Raw genomic sequence first — 26198 nt, 5'->3', positions numbered from 1 at the left:
ATGAGGCTTAAGACCTTAGTGGTACAGTACATCCAATCAATCCAATTATATTGAGGCAATAATTCCAGCATTAATCATAATTAAAATAATATCCCAGGCCTCTCCACTTTATAGTTTCAAAGCTAACCTGATCAAATGACACACACACACACACACACACCATAATTGGTTTCCTGCCAGTTCACATATCAAAGGAATAAAATCAACGACACAGCAGAATATACTGTAGTCCGCTCTCAGTAATGGTGTGTGTAATCATCTCACAGGTCACAGTCATGGAGCAAATGTCACAGATCAAATAGTACACAAAATCTAATGTTTGATAGTATGTCCTGTTGGGAGTTTGTGGTAATGCATGCAAGAGTCTTAATACTGACTCAGTCTACAAGTGTACAGAATGGATCAGGTCAAAGTTACTGTGAAAAAGTTGTATGTCACTTTAAAAGTGTTACACAACTACACCTAAATGAATTTCTAGTGAAAGTTTGATGACTGGTATAAATGTTTCAGAGATAAAGCACAGGGAACAATTTCCCAGGTCAAAGATTATTTATATAGTATAATAAAACAAGAGCGCTGCATGATTATATTCTTAAATGGGTTATTGATATTAGCAGCAAAAGCCTGGCACCTTAAATCTCCCAGAAATGGCATGCAAAATATATCCCAAATTCAAATTTATTATGTAAAGGTCATACATCATGGCCACACAAAACCCTACACTGACAACTATCTCCTTGAATGAGTTTTCAGTGTGAGCTGCACAAACCTACCAACCCTAAGACTTTGGCAATGGTGTGAAAAAATCCTTAGGGTTGGATTATTGAAGAGGGGTTAAGGGTCACAGAGAGAGAGAGAGAGAGACATCACTCCACAGTTACACTCTTTTGATAACTTTGTGATGGTGTATTACAAAAGATGTGATATTTTCAGTGTCTAGATAGTACAGGTACAGCTCACATGAAAACTTTAACATACAGAAGATAAATGGACACCCACAAAACCCTCCCATTCCATTTCAAGCTGATTGCAGGTCAAATGGCCCCCAGTCCTATTAGCCCTAACTTAACCTAACCAAACTACTAGGCCTGGGTCTCAATCATAATGGTTAAGTTGGGACCTATTAGGACTGGAGGACTTTTAAACAAGCACCTCCTAAGCCATATACAGAGGCTGAACATAATAAATGACAAAACTGGTTATTGGTTCTTCCATACACAGAAGATACAGTACATTGATTCAAAGCTGTAAGCACATAACATGTTCAATGGTTGCTGATTAGTTGGCGATGTTTCCAGAGATGTTACCTTATGCTGTCTTAACTCCAGCTAAAGCTAAGGGAAGGGTTGCAATATAATTAATCCTGCCAAAAAAGCATCAAATAAAAGCTTAGCTTTTTATATAATTGATTATATATAAATATATATATATATATATATATATATATATATATATATATATATATATATATATATATATATATATATATATATATATATATATATATATATATATATATATATATATATATGTATATATATATATAAATATATATATATATATGACATGCTTATTTAAGGATTAAGGTTACTTACTATATGCTAAAAGTAGTTTAAGTTTTATGCAACTGTAGACACTGCATTTACTGTATTAGTGTAAATTTCATTGTGTCACAGAATCATAACACTGCACCACTTATGAAGACTCTGTAATGCTCTCACATTTACAAATAAACTTATTAACATCTAAAGAACCCAGTAATTATTTCCATTTCCTGTGTTATGAGAACTTATTAAATTTCCCATTTTCATACAGGTGAGGGTTCTTGAGAAGTTCTGTACTGTACCACAGGTTATACACTATACAACTATAGTACATAACACCTTCACTTGTCTACCACACTCAGGGCTAAGGGTGTGCCCACTATGCTGAAGTTTTGTAAACTGGATAAGGACCAAAGGAATCTTTAAAAATATTAGGCTTAAAAATCTTTATAAAACTTCTAAACTTAAAGTTATCAACTACACCATTTTTCATCCTCAGACATGTAAGATGATACACTACACACCTCTGTCAGCTAACAGGTTGTAAATTGGCACATCAAATAATTATTTTGACCATCATTTTCATGGCATCACTCACCACTAACAACTAAATGATGAAAACTATCTACATCAGATATAAAATTTTCAGATTATCCCTTTAACAATACATTCCCGAGTTACCAAGAGTCTCAAAGTGTAGTACAGTACATTATATATGACCATAAGGGTTACATAATTATCATGTACTGTACCATTATGTAACCCACATGGGATGATAAATTTATCACCACTAATATCATCCACACAACATAGATCTACATTATTTTGCTGAAGATTTGAGCTTGCACAGTTTTTCATCAGATTACTGAACAGGGTAAAGGATATAACTTAGGTTAGGTAAACTTGTGACCTGTGCCCTTTCATATGTGCCAGAAATCCAGATGAAAATTGTCTATACAAGTTTAAAAAAGATACAAAACATTTTGTTGACATGACCTTTACAGCAGACTTAAATGTCAAAGTTAACTTTGCAAGGTGAGATGTCAAAAGGTCAGGAAAAGGACAATGCTATTGTAGCATATAAGATTACAGCAGGTGTTTTTGAGATACCCAGACACAAACACCTGGCATACATCAGGAGCTGGGCAGATCAATATACCTCGTTTATATTACAGAGCTCTGCATATACTGTATGTGGTAAAGCCACTACTCTTTCACTTTTGTATTGATCAGCATCACACAAACAGAAGAAGATCTTACCACATAGGCGAAATACCTTTGTCAAGAATATTCAGAAATTATCATAAAGATTCTTTTTCTCCAAAAATGGGTACTGTACAAAGAGGCAGTACCACACAAAAATAATACTCCATGATTGTAAGACATTTGCATTTCAAGTTTGCACTAAGTTTGTTCAACCACTGTTAAGGTTTCATCAACAAAGCAAACACTTATGAGAAAAACCTCTCAAAAGCAACATGTGACAAGGCATAAGTGCTTCACATATAAAACAAGTCCATAAGTAAACACAAGGGATAAACACACCCCAGCACCAAACAGCACACTGCAGGATACGAAGGAAAGTGTGTCCCTAAATTTCAAGAGGAGCAACAAAGGGCAACATTGCCTCAAAACAGCAAAGAGCAATGCCAACTGCATCATCTCAAAATTACAGTTGACTGCTAAAATCAGATCAAAACTGACTGGGATCACACTGACGAAAAATATAAAATAATGTATAATAATTCTCAGAATGACCTTTTAATGCAGATATGATTTCTAATAATATCTACAGGTACAGTATATGTTACATCATTACAATCAATGTTATACAAACATACAATCTGAAAAGATTCACTAGGGTAAAAAAAAATTTAAGTATCATATTATGATAAGAATACACTGCCATAGTATCTGCACTGTATTTATATATAATAGAAAAACACTGTAACACAAAAGAAACACAAAATCAGGTACACTATAATTATCACACACTTTGCATGATTGAGCAAAACGCTTATAATATTTATATTTTGGGGTCCATTTCCCACAATAATCTAGTTCCAATATTGATATTCTCTTATCCTATGTACATTGCTTTACTCCCTTTTGGAGTTCTCCTCTGAAGGGGCAGCCATGACAGAGGAACCTGCAGGTTCTTCTGTCATGGTTGCCTTGCTGATAACAATGGTTTAACATATCTCATGGAATACTGTACTTATACAATACACTTGGGGTTATACCATAACACTTCATGCAAATTGCAAGAATCACATGTATCAAACTTGTGCATCTATAGAAAAAACATATTTAATGTGGATACAGTATATATAATGTAAGCCTTCTCATCTTATGGATATGGTATAAACAGTGCTGGGAATAGTGACACTTATACTGTACTGTACTGTAGTAGTGGGGCTATTATTTCAGTAATGAAACAAGGAGCACTGCTTCTTTCAGAAATCAGTAGTCGTGGAACCAGTAGTGACACTTTTTTCTACCAGTACCGATAGCACAAGCAGTCCCGTTCTACTGCACAATGATAGCACACCCAGCACCGAGTACAAATAACACAAACCTTCTCATCTTTAAGCGTGAGGTAACTAAACTGCCACCTACTTCTCAAGCTGAGCCATCTGCTTTTTCCAGTTATTTGGATAATTAGTTTTAAGTTTATTTCACTTTTAGTTAAAGAACCATAATAGTGTACAGTGAGTTCTCCCCCTCTCCAGATTCTGGTTACTTGTGTAAGTTCCTTATTAACAGAACAAAAGTTTCATTAACCTGAACATTTTCCAGGTACCTGAGCAATTCTCCAGATTTTAATTAGGCAACCACCAGATATTATGAGAACAATTTAAGGAAATTATAAAATCTACTAAAAATATAATTAACCCTTTCACTTGGATATGCCATTTTTTATATTTCACTTGGTGAAAACCAGACAATTTTATTCACCTCCAATGGAACCCTGTACACAAGGGTTTACAGGAGAGAATGAAGAAATAATGTAAAGCACGGTATATACAGGAAAGTAAATAAAGGAAAATTAACAAACTATAAAAATTAAGATAAACATAAGAGAGAATTCCCATAAGTTCTTACAAATAACAAGAAACGAGAACATTCTGGAAACTAAACATCCAGACGGCTCCTCTGAATCAAATCTGGTCGATGAAAAATTCCATTTTACAGAAGTCCAGTTGGAGGAGAACTCTCTGTGTCTGGCCTGGTGTTGGTAAAATTTTAATCACCATGTTTGTTCTACTTTAAGGTGTTTGAGGGGGCAGGGTGGAGTGGGGAGGGGGAAGGGGGACCGGGAAGTTGGAGGTTACAATTTTGGTTTAGAAAAAAGTCATAGGATATAAACACATCTTTAAGACAGTCTACATTCATTCTTTAACACTACAGTATATGAAATGGCTTATAAGGGATTCTGTAGTCTTAAGGGGATGGAGAGGGAAGGCTAGAGTCTGCAGACCATCATTCCTGAACATGACTCTTGGTGGCTTCATGATTTTGGGATGATAAAATTTTTTCAGTTCTTTGAGGTATTCAAATATGGTTAACCAACACAAGCATGAAAATGGTAGTAAGATGATGATGGTGACGATACATAAATAGATCTTTTCAAAATATTCCACAGATATTTCAGTTAACATCAAATAACTGTCAAATTCCAAACAGTAAATATCAAATCATATAACTAACTACACACGGACATATAACACATACTTATATCTTCATCAGACACATATCAATACATAACACAATAACACATTCATATATGACTCAGGCTTTATGATCACATACTGTATACATATACTGTATATACATGCACAACATGCTACCAGTCTACAATAATAGACAAGAACTTGGGTCACACTGTCATCATTATCATCTCTCTGCAAAACTACCCACAATAATTAGACAATACATATTTTACAATTAATTCAGTGCATCAATTCTCACATTGCATTGGCTAAGACAAATATCTTCTACATGTGCCCCAAGCTCAGGTCCGACACAGACATCCAACACAAGGTGGAGGGAGAAAGGTTAACACATCATCTGTACAGTACATGCATGGACTATTGGTCAGGTTACATTGCAAGTATCCAGTACAGGTGAAACATATACAGTGAACAAACTTCACATAACAACTTCGGTCAAATATTTTCACTATAAGGCATCACAGCAACATACAAGGGATCCTTAGGCATAATTTATATGTAGTATAGCACACTCAAGGCAACTTGGACCTCACCCATCTGATTCCTTAACTAAGAATCTTTAAGCTACGGTGTTCCAACTGCAAGAGAATCAATGGTAATTCCAGTTTATAAAATACTGTATCAAGATCTTGAACGTAACCTGCGAAGAATACCTAACAATGATCTCAACAAACTGCGAATGTCAAAGAAAGAAATCCAAACTTACATCAATAGTATTCAATGTTTTCTTTGTAATATGGCATGAAATATAAAGTGGTGCAGGTAAAGTTAACATGGATACATAAGTCATCCCTCACACCTTTCCAGTACTGTACTTATGCTAATACTGTACACCAAAAACTTTATGCTTAAACTTTAATCCTAAGTTCTGATGATGTGTTGTCCTTCCTGCATGGTGATATGACTACTGAACACTGTATCAAGGACAAGAAAATGGCTAAAAATATTCCACACGTCCAAATTTAATGAACTGTCCCTTGGTTGTCGTTATTATTCGGATTAAATTTAATTCCATCACTATTCATAAATCTTTCCAAACTTCAGCTACTGGTTTTATCATATACTGTACATACAAAATTATCCTTAGCACTATTATTATTCTCTATATATGCCATGACACAATGAACATAGATACCAGATAATCAACACAATATTATGTATCCTTGTCTCCATTTAACTTTACCTTTACCTAATTCACTAAATTCTGTTATGTACTTCTAAAACAATAAAGCTTTCTTGTCGATATCTCTCAGTACCTCTACTAGTTTTCCTCCCACACAAAAAATTCTTAACTTAATTTACATTATTTCCCTATCAACTTTTACAAACACATTTATGAGATATATAAAACATTACATGGCATTATCATCCAATATTTTCTCAGCTAAGAAAGCTAGATACAGTATATAATAAACACACATCTGACTGTTTAATGATTTCTATATCAAATTTGTAAAATACAGCAATCAGTTTTCCTGAAGATCTGACCCACACACCCATAGTACTGTACACTATTAATTATTCTCTTTAAACATCTCTCCTAGCAACAACACTTCATTTCTTAAGTTCTATATTACACTACAACTCACCTCATATATATTCTCAGTCATTACATATACTGTACTGTATTCTAAAAACAATGTATTTGCAAAAAGGGGAATTTAGTTAACTGAGTTAATTGGTAAACAGTATCACACTTTTATTCATACTTTTATACACTCCACAAGAGCACCACTTCGTGCATTTCCTTCAAAATTATCCCAGCTGAGTGATCTATTCCATAAGTCTTATATTATTTCACTTCTTGTATTGCTTTCCTAATCTACTACAGCATGTAGCAAATTCCTTCCATGCTCTTAAGACATACCCATGAAAATCCCAATACTATACACAGCTTCCCTTCAGTATTATCACTATTGTCTGACCTACTGTACTGTACTGTACTTCACACGACTTACTGTTCTACCTTTTTACACTCTTTCCTCATATCCTGTCTGATCAATCAAGACGTCCTCTCATTCCCACTTTCATCTCTAATCTCCCAGATCTGTGTACAGGCTTATGACTTGATAGAATACCTGGTTCTCTGTTTAACTTTAATCTCATGCACTGTACTGAAAGTCTAGAACCTTATGAGTTATTCTACAGCTGATATTCTAGTTTCTCTCATAAAATCATAAAATTTTCATTCTATTTATCAGTTACTTCTTCAGAGCATGACGGTTGATTGGCTATCTCATTTTTTACTTTTCTTCAAATACTAAATGTTGTATCCTCTGTGCTCATTGTATTCAATAACACCCCTTCTGACTTCCTTGCTCCACCATGCTCCTCTGACTTTCAATCCTCTTCCTGCTCTGCCACACATACTTAATACAGTACATCATTCAAAATAAATTCATATTCTATGAAACAATAACAGTAAATTTTTAAGACCATAATACAATTTGGTAAAGGGTAAAATACAGTAATGCTTAAAATACAAATATTAAAACAAATTTAAGCACCAAGGAGTTGTGAAAACATTAACTCAAGGTTGAGTGGCTGGAAAGTATTTACGGCATGACGGGGTACATGACATGCACACAATATTTCAGGGTGTGTGTGTGTGTGTGTGTGAGAAGCAGTTTAAGAAGTACAACAGATGTGGAAGGAAGGGAAAAAATTATCAGAATGTGAAAGTGCTAAAAGTTTTTTATAATAATTAATGTACACTAGAGTACAGTATGAATATACAGTATTACAAGATGAGACAGAAGGTGAAAGTTTTGAGGATACAGTGAGACAACATGGTTGGAGCCAGGACAATGGTGTAAACGATTTCAAAAGATTGGAGACAATGGTAATAAATACACCGTATGAATGAGGAAAAGTTTGTGAAAACTTTAAGACTGGTGAAAATGGTTTATGAATTATGAATGAAGAACTGAATGGGGATGAAAATGAAATACCCAGATGAATAAAAGTATTTTTCTAATAAGAGGGACCATTTCAGAAAATGACATGAGGGAAGTATACAATATCAAAGATGGATTGTCATCAAATCTTTGTGACATTAGTAGATGAAAGCCTTAAACAACCTCATCACTTTGAAAATCTGATGTGGACCAAAGTTGTGGGAGTGAGTAAAGTTGTTTATGGGAGCACCATGGTGGGTGACTCTCTAGGAACTGTGGTAGGCGAGTGCATGGATGGCTGCCTTCCTTTGTCCACAACACCAATAAAATGAAAGATAGAGTTATGAGGTGGCTGGAGAAATATGAACGAAGATAAAGTAAAAGGAAGATTTGAAAAGAGTATGAGACAGAGAAATGGAGGACTGATCCTGATATCCATTTCTACAACCAAGACTGTCCAGGTGACTCACAGTGGTGGAAAACCATGTTAACTGCACAACATTTGTGGCAGGGAATTTTTTAATGAGCTAAGTCTTGCCATCATAACTAAGTTCAAGAAAAGAGTTCTTTAGAAATAAGACTTGGAAATAAGATGTCATCCAAGACATCCAAACAGCACAGAGAGGTGATTGACACTAACATTTGAAACCTGAAATGACAGTTTATGACCAAGCCAAACAGCAGGTGTAGTGAAAACTATCAATTATGATGTCCTGACTCGTCATCTACTTCATATGATGACTTTTATTTCTAAATATCCCTTTTAAGTGGTTAACTGGTGTTCAACCCCACAGGCTGAGTGATACATTACTCAAGTTGCCTGGGACAGGTGTTTGGTCACAAGATATGATTACGGAGATGATGATAAATAATGGGATGAAATAAACATGCTAAAAACGTTTGTGAATAGAGAAAAATATACTGATGTATGAAGACTGGGGTGTTTGGACGGAGTATTGCCACAGGAAATAAAATATAAATGTAATAGTTCGTGCTAAAGATCCGAAGAGAGGCATTTACAGGTGTGGAGTAACGTGGAACTATAACAACAGAGGCTAGTGAAGGTAAGGAAGGAATTCTCAGACTGTGCATACAGGCATTACTTATGGGATAATGACTTGAGAAACTTTGTGAGTACAGTATTGTATAACACTGTTACCAAAGTCAAACCTCTGTACCTTTACTTGTATTTACACCTGTAACTGTACTGTTCTTATGAATTAATAAAGTGAAATAAAATGAAATGATAATATAACTGTTGAGAATTTAAAAGTTTATTGAAAAGACTGAATAAAAGAGAAAAAGATTATAGCACTCAAGAGTACAGTTACAAGTTTATATACATACATAGAGAAGTTTAGAGTGAACACACTTCTTAGAATAATACTGAAAATCTTTAGAATATGACTTTAACAATGACTTATAATATCTTAAAACTACTCAAAATATACTAAGCCAAGAGAATATTAAGCATACATTGAAAAACTGCCATACATTACAGTTGAATGCTCTACTCAATGCATTTTCTGTATTAACCAAGGCAGAGATCACTGATCAAGGTTACCAGTATTACTGTATAAAACATACTTTGCACACAGCAAAGGGCTGATACACACAGTGAGTCACAAAAACACAAAAGCTTGAGTGATATAATTTCAATAATTAGAAGGGAGGGGAGAACCTCCAGAGGCACACTCTCCTTACTCTCAATGTCTCTGAATCTTTCTGGATGAAATTTATGAAAAAAGCCAAATGTTTTTTGTAATGACTTTCTATCAAATTTTGATTAACAACAATATTCTTCCTCCAATTATTATACTTAAGAGATAAAGCAAAGCTAAGCAGAAACAGAGTATGCCTCAGCACACCACCTGAACTTGTACCTACAAGTCCTGATACCACAGTGACCTAACCTGACACGACATGGAGAAGCGACCCAGCATCAACTGCCTCTCCCGCCGCTGAGCCTCACGCTCCCTCCTCCTACGCTCCTTCTCATCACTCCAGTTCTTTAAGGTGCATAGGGATGAAGAGATGCATGGATGTTTGGTTAGCAGCCATGCAGGCTTAGCAATGATTGCATTCAGGAGACACTACAGTATCTACATGTAATTCTCAAAGCCTTGTGAATAGAAGATCTTGGTACATATATTCCATCGATAAAAATTAATATACACATTTAGTATAATTCACTGGTACACCCAGGAACTCCTGATGCACTCAGTCAATAAATGGGATCTAGGTTCATGGTAGAAAACATTCATAAGGAACTGACCATTTAGACATCAAATTAGGAACTGTATCTTAACCACAGTTGATACTACCTTTACCTTCACCCTCCAATACACGTAAAAATAATTATATTAGACATTGCTTTATGATAACAACAACTATATATAGTGCATAACCTAAAAGGAATAATCAGTGAAACAACATATACAGTACTGTATAATAAAAAAGGGAAATTATTTTAAATAGATAACATCTAGGAATAATAAAAAAAACATGCAATAACTTTATGTACATCAATATAACATGAATAATTGTCAACACCTTCTAGCATTAGATAATATATAGGATCTAATAAATCAATCAATTCTATTTCAAACTATTTATTTAATAACTTTCCTAAAGCAACATACCAGATGTTCATGTTTTTGCCTCTACATTTTCTACAGCAAAACAATGCATCACCTGTCACTACATAGTTCTCTAAACAACTACATCTATTGAAGGTGTACTGTCAACACTCCCTGACAGAACAAGTACTGTACCTGTAATATTTCATGTTCACCTGGAGATGAACAACATCTTTTCTGTTCCAAAAACCATTTTTTTTTCAGTGACATAAAGTCATAAGCAGCAACACCAACCTTGTGTGTCACTGACCTATGCCGATTATTTATATCATCACAGAACATATAATACATTTGCCTCTGCCCATTGGTCTGTCTGTCTGTGAGTCTTTCTCTGACCTCAGTGGTTGATCAGTGTGTATAGGTCAGCTTCAAAGGGATGTGGTTATTTGTATCAATCAACATCACTTCATTCTCAACTGTAGGAGGTGGAGGTATTACCTCAGTCCTCAAAGGATGGAGAATCAGTGACATGTATCCAGGTGGCTTTTGATACATTTATAGTCTCGTTAAAATTAGTTGGTATTGTAATAAACTGTCATGTTTTTATTTTCTGGTTGTTGGTACAGTATATAGTAGAGTGCAATTTGTTGGTACAGTATATCAGTAAAGGTCAAAGTATTTATTTCCCAGTTAATTCCATCAGTATAGAGGACTAACAGTTTGTTCATGTGGTACAGTGCAGATAATAGTTTTTACTGTCTGTCTCTTTTAATCAAGGTTATGCATGGCAACACACAGATAATCCAGTTTTCAATTAAACACCTCAGGCTGACCTCTAAGATCTTAAAGAACCTGCAGCATCTCAAAATAGTTTACACAATGGACAGATATAAGGGTTTTGAGATTAACATGGAGGACACAAATACCCTGAGGATACTGCATAAGCAAGTTGAGAACACAAATAAATGACAGTTTGTGATGATTGACAGTTTGTGATGATGTTTCTATCTGTTATCGTGGCCCTAACTTCCTGTTTTCTACATTCGTTGCATCAATTTTCTCTATTATTTCTACCCTCTCTCAAGAGGTTCCAGTACTCTTTAACCCACTCCACAGAAGAGTGAGAAAGCAGCAGAGAAAACAGGTAGATAGAAGCTCTTCATGTACACAACATGACCTAAGTTACCTCTTGTACCTTAATCCAAGCACCATCATAATATCCACCTTTTCTAACAACTGAATAAAAGAAAAAGTTGGACTCCTTTTCTCCATGGTCTTAGAGGCTGTCCAATGGAGCTTTAGTGCATTTGTTTAAAGGAGATTGACTGTCAAATTGGTCACTGACCATACAGGGCCACTCTGCATGATGAGAGTAAACCATATAAGCACAGGAGGCCTACAACACTGTATGAGTGAGTGACCAGGTGTTACCCTGTGGACTGGTGAACAGAATCACATGACCAGCAGTGCTACTTGAGGTAGGACCTGATGGAAAGAAAAGCAAGGAAAACCTTACTTTGAAAATGGTGGTCAGCATATGAGCCAGGAAAGGTAGGCATAGGGCTAATTAATCAGCCAAGGTAAAAATTTTCTTCTTTTTGGGGATGAAGTTTATGATAACTGATGAACCTATCACCTTTAATATCTTCTTTCCTGTTACAAATTCTAGTGTTTCTTTGGGGATTTCAGACTAGTAATAGGTTTATGGTATAACAAACACCAAAATAAATTGCTTTTGTCTCAGTGTGATTGCAACACACATCTGGAAGTATTTGCAACATAGTCTAACTATTTTTAGTTAAAAAATAACAAGCTGTGTTATTTTGTTATGATCACGTACACACACCGCTGACCCTGTACTGTACGTCCATCTCCCTCCCATACAACACCTCATAGTTCCACCTCTTTCCTGGGATGGGTGGGTGAGTGAGACAAGTGTTCCCTCTTATGGTTCAGACACTCTCAGGAGACTGGCTTTTTCTATATATTTTATTTTATATTCAAGGAAGCCATAAATACTCCCCTTCAAGGATAGTTACAGTATGTAGTTTGGGAATACTGTATTGTAATAATAATGTATCATTGTATGTCACATTAGGTACTTTCGAGAACCTGCTTTGTTTAAGGATTTTCATACTTACATTCTCTAGTTCACAGTAATCTTGACTGATGGCAAAGTTAGTTTTAATGATTCTGTTTATGCCAAGTGTATTTTGATGCAGTCATGACAAATGACTCATAAGTGGGGCAGTGTTCTGGGAGGTAAATGTTGTTTCCTGTTACCACATTATATGACCCAGTTACACGGTGTTACACGGTTTAATAATCATATCACCAGATTGAAATAATGCAAAGTTAAATCAGACATACAATGAAAACTGTAAAATTAAGCATAAAATTTTGCAATATGATATAATGCCATGAAATACTCATCACCTGCTGAACAAGCTTCATCCTTTGCAGTTACAGAACCAAATTTGACGTGAGGGATGCAATTAGAGTTGAGTTGCCATACCAGTTATATATACAGTATATTTACTCTGTGTTGTAACATGCAGACCTACCCAGAGGGGCCTACTTTCCCATGTATTCCTCCAAGACAGTGGTCATAATGTTGTGCAACACAGATTTTACTTGTCAAGTTCACCAAAAGAATTAGTCACTTTATACTGTACCAGCTTTTGTTAGGAATCTGTCTGCCTCCTGGCAGCTGTTTATGGTGTTACAACTCTTCCTGGGAGCTTATATTAATGTACAAACAATAAAGACAGAGGTTGGCTTGATAATCCTTATTAATTAGTCCACTGTAGTCTGATAATACTGTTTACCTTTTCACTTGACTTATTACCAGAAAACCATAACATATTTTTCTAAATAAGTTTAACAGTTTAACCAAGATTTTCAAAACAGTTCAGTTTTTAATATTAAGAATGATCAGTACTTGTTCTAATGTTTTCTTTTTAAATGAGTCAAGCCTTTTATTTGTATTAAATCCTTTTCTACAATCTATGCAAAATCTGGTACAGTGAACCCTCACTTTACGCGGTTAATTCAACCCACGGCGGCCCACGTAAAGTGAGAAACGCGTAAAGTGAACAACATAACATATGGGATTAATTGAAATAGAGACCGGGCCGACCCCCAAACTCCACTTTTTCAGACACAATACCTACGTTGTAGTAAAAATAACTTCTTAATTTTATGATGGTATGCACACACAATTAATAATTAAGAGAAATATCAATAATATTAGGTTTTTAACACTTACATTAGTAGAAAAGATGGCTGGGCACACGGGGATGGGGGTTGGTTCCGAGGCAGAGGGCAGATTATTGGCCCTCACCTGAATCACTTGTATCAATTGTATCACTATCCACCACAGAGGCTTGCAGGGCCTCTTTGTCAAACCCCTCAAAGTCCATATAAGTCCATATCCTCACTATCATTATCACTATCACTGACTTGGGCCGGCTGTGGTGGGTGGCGGGTGAAGAACTCGGTAATGTTTTGATGACTGGGCGACCTTGTGCGCACCCTGCTCGCGCCGCTCTCCGCGTAAAAGGGTACACACACCGCGGAAAGTGAGCATTCCGGTTTCGGCAGGGTACCGCGTAAACGTGGAAACGCGTAAAGTGGGACCGCGTAAAGCGAGGGTTGACTGTATAAGAATTTCTGTACTTGAACACCCCCCCAACTAACGTCCATCTTGTTTTATGATCTCTCACTCTATTCTTACCCCTCAGTCTTGATTCTCCTCATCTGATCCTTTTCATTTCGTTTATGTACTTTCTCTTTCATCCTCTTGTCATTTATTACTTCAATCTGACTATTCTAAGCTCTCATCTATCACCTTGTCAAACATTCTAGTCACTCATCCATCATCTTCTCAGACAATCATTCTTTCTATCCTAGATAATTCTCTCATATATCACTCCTAACAATTTCCTCTCTCCATAATTCCACAGCAGGCCTGAAATGAATGGACTGAGGTTGTAATGCCCCATCTTATGACTGAGGAAGGATAAAGAAGAGAAATGTGTGATTGTTCTTCAGTGGTACAGTCAACCACAAAAGTCCTGTTGCCTCTCCTCCTAAACTACGAACCATAAGACTCAGACTCATGAAACCAAAGCAGTAGAGACTGATGCATTATTCTGTCCATAAATGCTTCAGATTCACGAGTCTGAATCTCGGGGGTTGTGGTTCAGGATGAGCGACAACAGGAGTTTTGTGGGTGAATTGTACCTGTAAAGCTATCAAGCTAGCATGACCAAGGTTATGTTGACGTCTTTAGCAAACCTCATCAATGTCATCAATACGAGTTACAAGAACAGTGAAACAATCAAGCTGTACAAGGAGTTGGTGCATCATTATTGTACCATAAGGAAGAATAAGCCTATCATAAAATGGAACCTGACAACCTGAGTCTCGTCTTCATTGACTTCAGATGTGGCATGTGAGATTCAAGCCAACCAGGATAGAGTGGCAGGAGAGAACCTTATAAACTGCCAATTATTACATTACTGTCAGTTGCTTCTTGACATCCTGATAACTGAAACGCTGGAACCTCACCAAATTCTCTCATTCTAGCTGTATCCTACACTCTGACCCACCTCTTGAAAAAACCAAACAACAATCAATTTATCTTTACCTCAATATACGTCCTCTTCCACAATCCTCATGAGTTCACCTTTCTCACTCACCAACAGAGTATCATCTGAACACAGTAACATCATTGTCCAATCCCTTTTGCTTTTATCTAATCTTACTAGACTACTCCTTAACTTATATTAATGAAACATCTCTCATTATTCCATCGCTCGTATCAAATTGATACTGTTACACTGTACATCCTAATCTGCCCCATATTCGAGCCAAAACTAATCATTTATAACCCTGTTTCTCATAATAAAATCCTTCTTCCACAACAAAAGCTCTTCCTGATTTCTACTGGTCTTTCTCTCAATCATATACAATAGGCCATCTGAATGTGTGTATCATGTAGTACTTCCTTTGTATCTGTTATTTTTTTTTTTTAATACTTTGTAAATGATCATCCTCACAGCCCACCCACACCCCTCCATAAGCTTGTTAGGTACACCACTTTCTTTCAAAACCTAACAAGATCCTTTTAATACTCTCCGTTAACACCCATCTAATACACAAACTAAATTCCATCCTTTATTGACTTTACATTAACTCCTCCAGCCCCTAACCATTATACCATTACTGTACAGTATTTCAGGTCAAAAAACACACACACACACACACACACACACACACACACACACACACACACACACACACACACTTGTGAAGCATCATAAACCTCCCTTCTTTTATAAAAATTTCCAGTCACCTGCTCTCCTCGCATGCGTTTCTATACTTTCTATTTAACATCATTACTCCTCTCCCACATTTGTTCAGGATGTGGGCAAGGGTTGGTAATGAAAAGAGTTGAACAGCATAGGACAAGTACTGTATCGGAGGCAACAGGAAATACTTAAGACAAACAATAATAATCACATATACTTACTCACAATCCCATCATTCTCCTTTCTAATGTGTTTATTATCTCTTCACATCCATTTTCCCCTTCAACTTTCTCTCCTACCTCGTGCACATCACCGCCTCCCTGAAGACCAAGGCTTCATATTTTCATCACATTCATATCGTAACATTTGTTAGCTTCAAAATCAGCACTTCAGCATCTTCAATATGTTACAACCCTTACATTCTTCTTTCCTTTACTCTCTGTTCTCAACCTTTTAATATCTGTTCAGTACAATATAATACATCCTTTGTCCTCATGTATCTAAGAGTTTAAATTCATTCCTTATTCCTCATGATCTCATTTTACATTTCTTTTCCAACTTCTTGTAATACATAAAACACACAATATGCAACACCTTTTCTATGTTAACATGATCAATCATTTATATTTTTTTTTACCTTTATCTTGAAACCATTTTCCTGTTTTATTCAGTACAATATAATAATTTCAGGGTAATAAAAATGTCTGACATCTTTCCTCAAAACTAAGCAGTACTGTTACAAGCATCAACTATTACCACAACACACTGCCAGTATTAAGTAAAATTAGAACAAAAGAAATGGAACAACTCACCTGGACTGCGTTTTTCATTGACGTAATGATATTAGTTTTCTTTCCAACACGCGAGGCATCAGACTTGGAGCGCGGTCGTCTGCCGATGTAATCGAAAAACCCTGGGGAAGTCTCCTTCTTCTTCTCCTTTTCCTTGGCAGCTGTATTAAGCACATCGTCACCGGACTTCCGCCTCTGCCTCGCTGCCACTGGAAGGTGAGCAAAAATATCTCTAACCGTAATCAAGATAAGTATTCATACAATGAAGGCCGGGACAACATGCGTGCATTCTAGGTAAATACAGCGTACAGTGTATTTATACATTTTCATTCATTTTTAATATCATATGAGTGAATAATTCAGTATTCATGAATTTTATAACAAAATAATAGCTTAAAAAAAAAAGAAGATTTGTTAATCTGTATTAATGGAAAAACCACATTTTGTTCTATTTTTATCTTAACACAAATGTTCAATATTTCTATATGTGTAGAAATTCAACAGCTTCAACAGCAATAGAAGTTACATGATAATGCTAAACTACTTTGAAAACTCTGATGATTCTGTGTTATTTTCCCACAGGAACTAGCCATCGGGGATAAGAAGATACAACATCAAAACTTTTCTGATCACAACCAAACATACCAGACCTAACTTGGATTATACAAAGTTACCAAAGCTGGGTTAGGTTAAGTTAGGCTGCAAGTGGTTAAGTTAGGTTGGTTTGAGATATCTTGTGTCGTCAAGCTGACTGAATAACTCTCTGACCAAAAGCCTTATTAAGCATCATTTACATACTAATTCTGTTCTTAGGCGAGTTTCAAGTGTTGTATCTTCATTAACTTCAATATGGCTGCTGCTCTTTATGGTGATATAACAGGGAACTCACATGACAGCACAGAAATTGTAACATGAACAAGTTTTAAGAATAACCAAACCAAACATTTTATGCAATTCTTATGATGAAATTATTGAAACATTGTGTTAAGATGTAGGTCACCAATGCACACAAAATAGTTTCATTATGTCATCTCCCAAACGCTTACTAATGACATGGTTGTGTAAGCAGTGCAGTGTGACAAGGTACTTTGTTAGGTTATGCCATACACAATGTCATCTGGTTACAATAGAGAGGCTACAGGTTAAGTTCGTTCAATTAACAAAACAATTAACAGAATGCAGTGCTAAATATATTCATTATATTATCACTTCATGCTGATAATAGTTTATTATTATCATTACCGAGTGTGGCAATATCTCATGCAGTCATCACTTAGTAGATATCATATACAAGTACATTTTCATTCTCCCACCTGGAGAGAAGTCAACCACGATCAACTAGACAAAAAAGTCTTTAAAACTTTGAGTATAATAAATGGTGTTTATTGGGTATTAGACTCAATAGGTCTTTGTCATGAGTGTAAAAAACATTAAATAAAATAAAAATAAAAACAACATGGAGTAAGCTATGTATAGTACAGTATAGATATTATGTAAAGCAGACAAAACTACACATTATTGTAAAACGTGACAAGTGGCCTTTTATTTAAAAATAAAACCAAAGTAAATTTATTGATGAAATTTACCAAGTAATTTACTTTTACCACATATACAACTCTACACTCACACACAAACAACTTATACATAATAAAGTTATATACTGTAATGTGTAGCATAAAGTGTCTACATAATCAAGAACTACAAACAGTATTGCACCTCCTCACACGACAAACACATATAGCTGGCTCACATGCTACACATCACTTCACTACCTCCAGCATCTGAGGCCTGGTGAGCCAGAAGCCAGTTCACCAAGAACCTCACATGTTAAAGGATATTTGATGCACTTTTCACATAACAGTATCATAATTTCTGGCCCATAAGCAACAGATGGGAAAAGCTATAGTGTGCCCAGAGTAATGGCTGTACCTTGGACTCAATCACATCCAATTGTTTCATCTCACCAAACATTGTCAGTAATGAATCAGAAGTTGATCACCATATTCTTCAGTGGTGAGCAAACCCCCAAGAAACTGACAATTAAATGAACGTAATTTGCCATTTAATTCCCTAATTTGTCAATAATGTTAACTGAATTACTATTTTCCTATTTATTTTATCTTTAATACTGTATCAATTTGTCCCTTCAACTATTGTACTTCAAAGTTAAATTTTTAATTACAGTACAGTACAGTACAGTACAGTAATTGTCTAAAATTTCAGACTTCTACTGTGGTTGACACACATCCCCACCACCTATGATCTACAAGAGGTCATACCATATTAAGGTGAATCTGTGACCTGACCTCCACAGTGCTGCCCTTAGCTTATTATTGGTTCACACAAATAACTGAATAAAAAGAAAATACCTGGGTATGGTAATCTTAATCTTTTCTTTCACACAGTTATGTTAGGTGAGGATCATTCACGACTGGGTCACATTTAACCAATTACTTGACTGATAAAAACTGTTCACTGTTTGTTATTATCTTGAAAACACTGAAGCATAATCTGTCTCAAGTATAATAAGTACAATCTTCCTAATACAAATTATAGGCCAAAAATTACGATACTGTACATGTAATCAGATCTCAACATGATTATAAATTCCAATATCAAACCCTGAAGTGGACCATCTGTGCTTTATTTATCCCAACATAAATAACAGACAATGTAATAAGTTAGCAACGTGACACCCCACAAGCATGTGTTATATGTAAGTAACACCACAAATTCACTCCCTTGGTGGATTAGTAAAAAATTTCAGCATTTTAGAATAAACCTTTCCTGTCTTGAAATATTCCTGTCCACATGATGAAATGACAACAGTAAATGAAAGCCGTGTAAAGTACAGTATTACACATACAGTACCATTCTCAAGAATAGTAAAGGTCTTGCTTGCAATAATGGCTGTGCTGTAGTTAGTAGTACTGAAATCAATCTGAGGAAACAGTCAAGAAGCGGTGAAAGATGCATACCATACTTCCTCGGCAATTAATGACAGGTTAGTTAAATAAACATTAATGACCAAAGTTCCATAAACCAGGTTCAGTGAAGTTAAGAGTGTCATGATCTAAACGCAACAACTGGCTAATTACATATAGCTCTGGCATCTGACTTAGACCGTGGCCGGAAGGAGTCAAAGAAACCCTGTGGGCCTCCCTCTTTACGACGGCCACTTGCAACGTTGCTGGTGTTGTTAGTTGCAGCTGCTAGAATGTCATCTCCTGATTTACGACGTTGGCGGAAGGAAGCTGAAATAGTGAGGATCAAAGGAAAAAAATTATACAGAAAAAAATTATAAATAAACAGAGAAACTTAAAAAAAAATAAAATAAATAAAATTAAACATAGAACAACTGAAATAAAAGAACAACAAAAGGTAAACAAGACCACTTTGTTTTTGATACACGTACTGTAGGTCAAGTACAGTGTCCACACCAGCCACAGGTCAGGACTAGATAAATAATAAAGAAGGAAACAATAGTGTACAGTATAATACTTTCCTACCTGTGAATTAATCAAATCTCCAATATACTGAATTAAAATTAAATGTCATACAGTAATTCTTTATCAAGGAACAGAATATCAACTTCCTAACCAACTCTGACACAAGTAAAAGTAGTTTTCCATCATTTACTTAAAAAAGACCTTCAACAGTATCTTATTTTCCAGGGACTGATGACACCAAAAATTACCACTGAGACATTATTGTAGTTAAACACACTTGTACCACATAAATAACTACAGCATTACCACTTGTTAATGTTAAACCACTACTGCAAAAAATTGAATCCATAGAAATGAAATTACTTGGTGTATTTTGCCCCATGGACCAATACAGTGTAAGAAGGAAAAAAGCAGTTGGTCCTCAGTTGACACACAATACAGAATACAAACTTAATACAGGTTCAGTATTCTACCTTTATTTTGCTTTATAAACAGCAAGAATTCACCATTTTTACCTCATCCTCACCTTTCCTACCCAAACATAACCAATGAAGACCTAGACTAACCTTCCAGACATCACTGGTATCATTAGTTAATACATTGTGAGTCTGAATCCTATAAATAAAAATCAGACACATTATCTTTTCTTGTCTAAATTTCATCTCAAAGTACCACATGGGAAAAGCAAATATCGCCCAGTCTTTAATTCACACTTTAGACACACCTCTCATGATGACCTTCCACACACTCTAACTCCTCACACCCACCATCATTCATTACGTCATCTACAATTTTCTATCTAATACCATGTAAATTCACACCTTGAGTATTTCTCTACGCAGTACTAAAAGTAATTTCTTAGATCTACGTGATTGTGATTAGTACGTATTGTAATTCTTTTTCCAAACACTGACCACTGTACCGTTTCATCCATGTACTGTACTTTTCAATGCTAGCAATTATTACTTTAACACTTGTATCATCTGTGTTAAGGATCTCTTAAGTTGGTTTAGCCATCAATCTATACAACTGTCTTCCACTATATGAAGTCAATGTTAACAAATAAACCAATAGCAAGAGAGAGAACTAAAACCTAACTTGTAACAAATGGCTAATGTTAAAAAATACCACAAACAAGACTGCTAAACCGCTTTTTGTCAAAGCAGTTGACCAGATCCTAACCTTACCTGACAAAACCTAAATATCCTTAAGAAGTTTTGGTTAGGAGAGGTTTGGTTAGTTTGCTTTACCTGAAAAAATAAAATGGTTTCCTGGTCCTGTTTGTGGTAATTCTTTAGAAGTGATATTTGGGCTACACAATTGACTGTTAATAATGGCAATAAATTTCTAACTTTTGCTATGAGAAGGAACATGATAATTAAAAGCTGCCAATTTGGGGAATTATCAACGGTAAGGATGTTATTTCTAGGTACTGTACACAATTACTGGCATCACACACAATGAACCAACTAAACCTAGGCTGAACTAACTAACCTAAACTAATGAACTTGCATATATTTCTAAATCAGATTATGTTACGTTGGTTTATTGTGTCTGTTGTCAACATGGTGCATCAAGAAACTAGAACATCCTTGCCTTGTTACCAACGACAATTATTCATTAATATTATTGCATTATGAAGATAAAAAGTCTATCTTCTGCTGCTGTTCATCAAGCTTTGCACAATACAGTACTACAGTAATAAAAAATTATACCAAAATTCTTATTGAGACCATGAACGAAAAAATTCCAGAAAGATGAAAATTACAAGCAGAAAATTAGCATAAGTAATTTCTATAATAATGCAAAATTGCTACCTGTAAATTAATAATTTTTGGTCACTACAGTATACCTGTACATGTAGTATTTGCATAATTTCACATTCCCGTCTCACATTGTAATAAAAATTACAGAAGAAATGAAGTTGCTGACCTATTTCAAGCTTAAAACTTGTGTTTCAGTCCAATTAAACTACTGTACACATTATTACACTTAAGTACAGAGTACTAATTACAGCACTTATATAGTATACTGTCTCTTATTATTATTTGTACTGTGCTGCTAATTCCTCTTCACATGCCTACTGTCCTTACCTACTATCTATTACTATTATTATATGTACAATACTGTTATTCATTTCACATGCTCATTCACGTCCTATTTATTACATTTTCCTTTTACAGATACAGGTAGATACATTTTTCAATGCTACACAGGCTTCAACATTCTAAACCTGCCGATGCCTGTATAATGAACAAGAAAATGGACGCAATGTTAAACAGACACACGGCTGCTGGACCAGATAGAACAAGTTATGTGTTTCCCAATACAGTAACTGACACACGGGGATTGATGCCTCGGAGGGCGAATCACATTATCAACAGGTCACAAAAAACAATTGTGAGATGACTTGTGCTTCTGTTCTGAGTGTGAGAGCCTGAGAGTACTGTTGACTGGCCTTGTGTTGTGTGTCTGTTCTGAGTGTGAAGGTCTGAGGGCATCGTTGAATGATAAATAAAAAATTCTCACCAAAGCTCTGGACAGTTTAGTTATGATGAGACACCTACAGTACCACCATAGTTTACTTCCTCTTCACTTCACTTCCCCAACACATATAAGAACAATTACTATGACTGATAAAACTACCATAAAAATCAAGCAGTAATAATAGCATCTCGGGACACGCTATGAAACTGTGGCCTCAAAACTATTTAAAAGACTTACAGGAGTATATAACATACAAAGCGCCACTTATTATCGCATCATGCTAACAATACACCTCACAAGACCAAAGACGGAATGGGTTTAAGAAGCTACCTGTTGAAATCTAGTCTTACCTTCCTCGGGAGGGGGGGATGGAATCTCATCCGTTACGGAAGCTTAGGGATGAGGATGGGTGCCACTTTAAACATGGTTGTAAGCGAAGATTTCTCTCCTAATTCTCTACACTTACATCAACAATGGGCACTAGAGGAGTTTCTCTTGGCTCATGTTTGTGTAAGCATTCTACTGATTAATGGTCAGGGAGGCTTTTTCTAATGACTGTGCTAATGAGTGTCTGAGCTATTTTCAGCTGCCTAATAAAAACAATATCTATACAGTATATAATTTATGAATCTTTCCCTCACATCTAAAGTTTTGCTTTAAGTCAATGGCATAATGTGTTAAAAATGTATACAATTCATCATTTTAAAAAAGAGATAACACAATTCATATTATAAATAAAAATATACATTTGAAAAAAGATCTAAAAATATTAGCAGATTTCAGAAAATAAAACATTTAATTACAAGAGACACGAGAGATTAATATAAAACATCCTGATTTACAACACACATGAAAGTGAAGGACAATATAATAACATCCACTTAATATACTGGAGAAAAGAGGCGAGTAAATGAGGTGGGGGGGAGAGTTGTGGGTCTATGAGACCTTGACAGGGAAACTTATGATAAAATCCCAGAGAGTAAGAAGTGTTGACTGGTGTGGAGTAAACATTAGGTCAGTGTTATATTGACTTCTTGAGTTGTTCTTTTCATCCACTTCTCTCTCTCTCTGTTCCAACACACCACAAGGCCTAACTCTTCACTGTTATAAAAAAAAATATCCAAACATAATCTAATTCAGCATAATTTGGCCCATCTTAACTTTATCTAACCTAACTCAAGTTAATCTAACCTATTCAAACTTGACTTATCCTTACCCATCGAAGCTTAACACCCAGCCTGATTTTCCTATACATCACCCACATAAAAGGAAGTAACCAGCATTGTACAGTACTTACTATAATGAATTAAATAATGACTGTTCAACTGAGCTCCAGTCTTTAAGGGCCACAACAAAAGCATTAAGACTGGGATCCCATTAGGTTCTGGGGCCACCTTGGGATAATTTGGTCAGTCAACCTTTCATTCCACAGCACTAATACAATGCTACATGATGAATCTGGAGTGAGTGAGTTGTGAGGAAACCAGCCATGACACAGATAATGGAATGTTGTTACAGAGTAGATATAGGGGAGAAAATGGACGTGAAAAGAAGAGCAAGAAGTGTATTAGAGCGATGGGGAATGTTCTCCAACCAGCCAAACCTTTCTCAATACAACATAAGGCAGCCAAAACCAACACACAACTCTCCCTGCAATTAATGTAATTTGTTTTCTCTGACAACTGTATGACAAAAGATGTGCTCAGCTGTGGTGAATGGGAATGAATAAAGAGGATAAGATAATGAGTGATGGAAGGAAAAAATGAATGAATGACTGAATGGGATAATGATGGGGAAGTGTATTTATGCAGGTGTAGCATCTATATAATGTATGGTACAAAGACTGTGGTTCACTGCAGACGTTTTGTAATGGTCACTCTGGTGTATATAGTGAGACTGAAAGAGATATATAATATACTGTATATATATATATATACCGGTATATATATAATAGATAGATACATTGATAGAAAAAAGGCATAATAAATTAAAACTGAAACTCTTTTTAGGATCTGTTATGTTCTTCAGTTAAGGAAATTTACCAAAAATAAAATTGTGAAATAGAGAACTCCAGACACTACAGTCCAGGGTGTCTTAAGAAAAAATATAATTAATGGTTACATATTTTGTGGCGATTGCGTGAATGTTTATGTCACAACAGCAACATTGTCCTTGTTTGTGGGAGACCTCACACATCAAAAGTGAGGAAATGTTTCTGATGCAACACAAGCATGCACACAATCACCACAAAATCCTGTAAGTCATTGTGTATATACAGTACTGTACATTTATCTGAGAAATCTGTATATGTAAAAAAAAAAAAGTAGACTCCTGTTGACTTAATAAAGAAAAAAGATGATGTTATTATAATAATTATAATTACTATATATGAAGACCCTTCAAGCTATAAGGCAAGAAGTTCTCCACATGTACAGAGGCTACACCCTTGACCACCGAAGGGTCAAGACGTACCTGGCGCTCCTCTCGGAGCAGCCAGGTCAACTGTTATGTTGGCCCATACCAACTCCCTCCCCTGAACCCTCCTCCCCACCGGAATATCAACAAGTTCTCGCCAGAAGTTACTATTTCATTTAGGAAAGGAATGGAACCAGTGTTAAACAGAGGTGAACAGTGGTGAACAGTGCTTAAGTCAGTGAGAACAACTCAACAGTAACAGTCGTACCCAAGTTAACCTTCACACAGTGAGGTCCCAGGTACCCAGTGACAACGGCCCATGAGACCCAACAACCAGCGATGTGTTAATCCGTCTACGATAGGAAGGCCTGGGACCACACCTCACTCATATAACACCATCTGTGAGGGAATTACTACACCACATCAGGCCCCTCATAACACCATCTGTGAGGGAATTACTACACCACGGAGGCCCTCATAACACCATCTGTGAGGGAATTTCTACACCACGGGAGGCCCCTCATAACACCATCTGTGAGGGAATTACTACACCACGCAGGCCCTCATAACACCATCTGTGAGGGAACTACTACACCACGTGAGGTCCCTCTAACACCATCTGGGAGGAGTTACTACACTACGTTTTTGCTGTTCAACACCTACAATAATCTATATATGTTTCACTGTATGTTCCTTTTACTCTCTAATGAAGGCTTTTGTTAAACCACCAATGTATGTAATAAGTCATTTATGTCCAATGTATATTTTCAGCCTTCGGGCTGCAGAACTTTTTCAATAAACCGTCAATTATTATTATTATTATTATTATTATGTCAGCTCTCTCTGTGTGTGTGTGTGTTCCAGCTGTAACTTAAAATTTCTTCACTGACAATGAGGAAGGGCTGCTGAGTCTATTCCCTGGTGAGTGACACTGCATATATTTAAACAAGCAAAGAAACACTGCTGGGAGCAAGTAACGTGTCAAAA

The 26198-nt window shown here is 35.9% G+C and overlaps 1 protein-coding gene across 5 annotated transcripts in view; it reads right to left on the bottom strand.

Annotated features, from left to right (window-relative positions):
* LOC121876850 overlaps positions 1-26198 on the bottom strand; it is a 242024-nt gene that overhangs the window by 108464 nt on the left and 107362 nt on the right. For 2 of the 5 annotated variants that reach the window (XM_042382317.1, XM_042382312.1), the window contains 3 exons: positions 19959-20114; positions 16882-17069; positions 10089-10184 (listed from right to left, as the gene is read on the bottom strand). In XM_042382317.1, the coding sequence (XP_042238251.1) occupies positions 10089-10184; positions 16882-17069; positions 19959-20114 (440 nt within the window). Of the gene's footprint in view, positions 1-10088; positions 10185-16881; positions 17070-19958; positions 20115-23146; positions 23189-26198 lie in introns of all 5 variants that reach the window. The other 3 variants (XM_042382314.1, XM_042382313.1, XM_042382315.1) reach the window with 3 other exon arrangements.

Source organism: Homarus americanus, unplaced genomic scaffold, assembly GCF_018991925.1.
Source record: "Homarus americanus isolate GMGI-L3 unplaced genomic scaffold, GMGI_Hamer_2.0 scaffold50281, whole genome shotgun sequence".
NCBI classification, from domain to species: domain Eukaryota; kingdom Metazoa; phylum Arthropoda; class Malacostraca; order Decapoda; family Nephropidae; genus Homarus; species Homarus americanus.
This window is presented reverse-complemented; position numbering and strand designations above follow the sequence as displayed.